Source organism: Microtus ochrogaster, chromosome 5, assembly GCF_000317375.1.
Source record: "Microtus ochrogaster isolate Prairie Vole_2 chromosome 5, MicOch1.0, whole genome shotgun sequence".
Taxonomy (NCBI): Eukaryota; Metazoa; Chordata; class Mammalia; order Rodentia; family Cricetidae; genus Microtus; species Microtus ochrogaster.
The window spans coordinates 10,265,021-10,269,281 of NC_022012.1; the positions used below are offsets into that span (position 1 = coordinate 10,265,021).

The following is a 4,261-nucleotide window of genomic DNA, read 5'->3' on the forward strand; positions in this document are numbered from 1 at the left end:
ATGCTTTTGTCATATGATAGGGCATCTCTTGGGTATATTCCCAAGAGTGCCAACTCTTTTATAAACAAAAATATAACATATTTTTGATGCACACACTGGAAATTACACTAGGCATTTTTTTTAATCAAACAATTAGCAAAACTCAAGAGCAGAAGGAAAGTCTGTGGCCAGGGACCCAGGATTTTATTCCAGATGTTTTTCTGGTGCCTGTGAAGACCCCTGGTAGCCACTGTGTTAGGATAACGTGACTGCTAACAAAGGCTGGAGTTTCCCTCTGATTGTGCCTTCGTTTTCCTGTCACTTCTGAAGTATATTTTCTTTGGAACAGAATCCCAGAATCGACAGTCCTGTTCTCTCATCATTTGTGACCTTTCTGCTCCTTCACACAAGAGGTGGCCGCTACCCAAGTTGCTTTTCCCTTCACTGAGACTTGCCTCTTTCAAACGCTTCTGGGGTTGTTTGTGTCTTTTCTATATTTCTTTGAGTTCATCTTGTTTGAGTTCACTTAGCTTGGTGACTCTGTGGTCAAATTTTGGGGCTTGTTAGAATAGTGTGTGTGTGTGTGTGTGCATGTGTGTGTGTGCATGTGTGTGTTTTGAGACAGGGTTTCTTTGTGCATCATTGTCTTTCCTAGAACTCACTCTGTAAATCAGAATGGCTTTGAACTCATGGAGATCTGCCTTCCTCTGCCTCCAGATTGCTGGAATTAAAGGTGTGTGCCACCACTGCCTGGTGAGAATATTATAATCTTTAGCAATTTCAAACATGTTTGTAAATGTTCACTGAATCATCTTTATGACCACTATCTCAATGTCCTAGTGAGATTATCTTAATACTGCCACTGACATCTGTTGATCCGGTCTTCATTTACACTTGCGATCTGGTTTTTGCTATTGTGAGTGATTCCCTGTAGGAACCTGGAAACTTGGGGACACTGTGTCTCAGAACTATGCGTTCTGACTTTGTTGCAGCAGGGAAGAGGGAAGGTCATGCTAATGCTGGCCACAGCGGAAGTCAGGTCCCGAGGGCAAGTGCTCCTCATAGTAGCTGAGAGGAAGGGGCATTTTGAGGACCCTCACAGTGTCATGCTGACTGCCCTGTGACTGGAGGGCATGGGTACCCACTACTGCTTCTCAGACAGACGTCAGCAGAGGCGGGATGGGGTGAATCTTCACCTTGCTGCTTTACGAGGCTTCCTCTGACACCACCCTCAGAAGCGGTGGGTGGGGGTGGGGGTGGGGCCCCTCATTCTCTACCCACAAAGCGGTTTAAGAATCCAGGCTCCATGAACTGGGGAGGTCTGGCTGAGGTTTGACACTAGTAATATATTCCTTATCCACATTTGGTCTTCTTGACACCACTCAGGCAGGGGGCCTGGGAGTGGAGTTCTATCCAGGAGAGGGTAGAAATCTGGGTTTTCTACTCAGTGTTTGTTGGTGGACTGGGGTCATAGTTATTTTTCTGTGGCACTTGGCTATTTTTGAGTTTTTGTGTTGGTAGGCTTCCTGCTTTATAGTCTTTCTGCTACAGATGACAGGATTTCCTTCAGCTCTGCCTACTGCTTGTCTGTCTGCATCCACTATTGTGTCTGGACTGTGTGACATGCTAAAACAAATCAAGGAGAATCACTGGTGCCCTGTGCTGGCTCTCAAGCTCCCCCAGCAACCTGTCTCTTCTCCCCACTTTCTACCAAGTTCATATGTTGTCTTACAACGTCCAGGGCTTTCAACTGTGCTTAGGAGGGCAGCAGAACACAGATAATCTACCTCTCCAGAAGATTCAGACATCCCCACACTGAACTGTCAGAGTGAATTTGGACCTGTGTTGCTATCTTTGTAGGAGGAAAAAAAGCCAACATTGATTGCCTCAAATTTGTAATGCGGCTAGTCTCAGCTCAGAAAACTATGCGGTTTCACAGTACAAGCTGCCTTCTAGTGGCACATGCCTGAATTGCAGGCAAGATGTAGCCCTGGTTAGTCTAAAACATTTTGTAATAGCAGTTAAGCAATGGCTTCAAATGTTTCCTCTTCCATGTTTAATGGCTAAATCCCCTTTCTTTTCTTTTTTTTAAAAGATTTATTTATTTATTATATATACAACATTCTGCCTCCATGTATGCCCACATGCCAGAGGAGGGTGCCAGATCTCAGTACAGATGGTTGTGAGCCACCATGTGGTTGCTGGGAATTGAACTCAGGACCTCCGGAAGAGCAGCCAGTGCTCCTAACCGCTGAGCCATCTCTCCAGCCCCTAAATCTCCTTTCTAAAAAAGATATTTAAGGAGGAGCATTGACTGCTCCAGGCTCCTTTAACTAGGTTACTACATATAAAAGCTTTGCTTTTCAAGAAGCATTGGCGGGCAGAGTTCCGAATCACAGCAGATTCCCTACTGACTCCTTTACTAGGTTAGGGACCTCAGCAGCTGCTGGGCCGTGATGCTGAGGTGACTCCTGCCTGTGAGACGTCTGTGGTAGGGGACAAGACTTGAGGCAAGCCTAGTGGGGGGCTCAGTGATGGGGACAAAGCAATTGGTACCCTCTCATGGCACGTACAGAGGCACTGGCTTCTATGAACAGCCCATCAGTAGCCCAACTTGGTTCTTCCAACCACTTACTTCAGAGTAGCAAACATCCATATTTTAGGCTGCTATGCAAGAAACCCTATCCCCAGAAATAACCATAGGAAATAATTTTGAGGTTTTTTTTGTGGGTCTCTTAACTGATAATCATTAAGAATATGTCTGTCTTCTGGAGAGACAGAAAGTTTTCTGTCTGGTCCCCTGTCAGAGTGAAGGCAGTGTAGATGGTATCTGAGTTGACAGCCTAGTAGGAGAGACAAATCAGGACACAAAGGATGCTAAAACCCAGAGACAAATATGCAGTGAAGACACAAGAATGTTTCATTGTGTGCAAAACACTTTTTAAAAAAAAATTAACAATTTTATAGGTGGCCGGAAGGGTGGTGGTACCACACCTTTAATCTCAGCAGAGACAGAGACAGGAGGATCTCTGTGAGTTCAAGGTCAGCCTGGTCTACAAGAGCTAGTTCCAGGACTTGCTCCAAAGTTACAGAGAAACTCTGCCTCAAAACAAACAAACAAACAAAAAAACAAACAAACGAAAATTGTACAGGTCAGAACGTGTATCCAAATATGTGACAGTACATTTAGTAGGTTCTCTTACTTGAGCTTTGAGAGTCTGTAGCTGCCCTTCATAGTTCTGAGTCATTACTAAATTACATTTTTCTAGACTGTCCAACTTCTGTCGAAGTAAGCCCACCTGCATGAAGAACAAACTTTAAATTAGCTTTTTCTGAATCTTACCTTTAAAAAAGGAAAAGTGCAATCCATGTTAAACTGCTGCACAGAGCCAAGAGTAAATATTTGTCTGGCAGTTCTTAAAATAGCCGCTAATAACTGCATTCTCAGAAACCACACGTCTCTAGCCTGGTACACTGCCATGTACGAGGACAGCACGGAAGTGTGTTAGCACTGTTGCATCTTAAATTAAGATTTAGAATTTACCCTGTATGATCTGTTTGGGAGGCTGTGCCATTGTTACTCGTGTAGAACTTCTGCTAATGTAACACAAAGATTTTTCTTTCAGTTAGGTTCCATCCCTTACCAGTTTGGCAGTCTATGGATAATAGTTGCATTTTAAAGTAACTAACATATTAACGAGAAAATAAAAATGTTGAAGAGGGTTTGTTAAGGATTTGAATTATCCTGTTTAAATGCAGATGAGACATCTATTACATATCTCTGCCACTGCAGGTCCTTGCATATTCCAGGACCAGGGGACCAGCCGGAAGGTGGCTGATGGACGCTTCTGTGGCATGTGATTCCTGACTGGAGAACTTTCCCTTTATGCCTCTCCCGGAAGAGTCCAGACCTGTAGGTCTGCACATACTTTTTTGCAACCCCAAGGTCTACGGGGTCTCACATTCTCCCATGAGCACCAGCTCGGCAGTGAGCAGCCATGGGAGTGGAAGAAGCCTTTCTAAGTGGGCACTGGGGGTGTACACTGCACACCCACACACACCCCTGCACACAGGACAACACACACACACTAGAACACACACACACATGAGAACCTACACATGCACATACATCCATGTATACCCATGTACATATGAGAACATACAACCCATACATACACATGCATACCCATGCACATATGAGAACACACAACCCATATATACACATCCATGCATACCCATGCACATATGAAAACACACAACCCATACATAGACATGCACATAT

General features: G+C 44.3%; 1 protein-coding gene across 1 annotated transcript in view; it reads right to left on the reverse strand.

Moving 5' to 3' along the window:
• Deup1 (deuterosome assembly protein 1) overlaps window positions 1-4,261 on the reverse strand; it is a 108,191-nt gene that overhangs the window by 57,937 nt on the left and 45,993 nt on the right. The window contains exon 4 of the mRNA XM_005346822.3: window positions 3,183-3,278. Within this exon, the coding sequence (XP_005346879.1) occupies window positions 3,183-3,278 (96 nt within the window). The remainder of the gene's footprint in view (window positions 1-3,182; window positions 3,279-4,261) is intronic.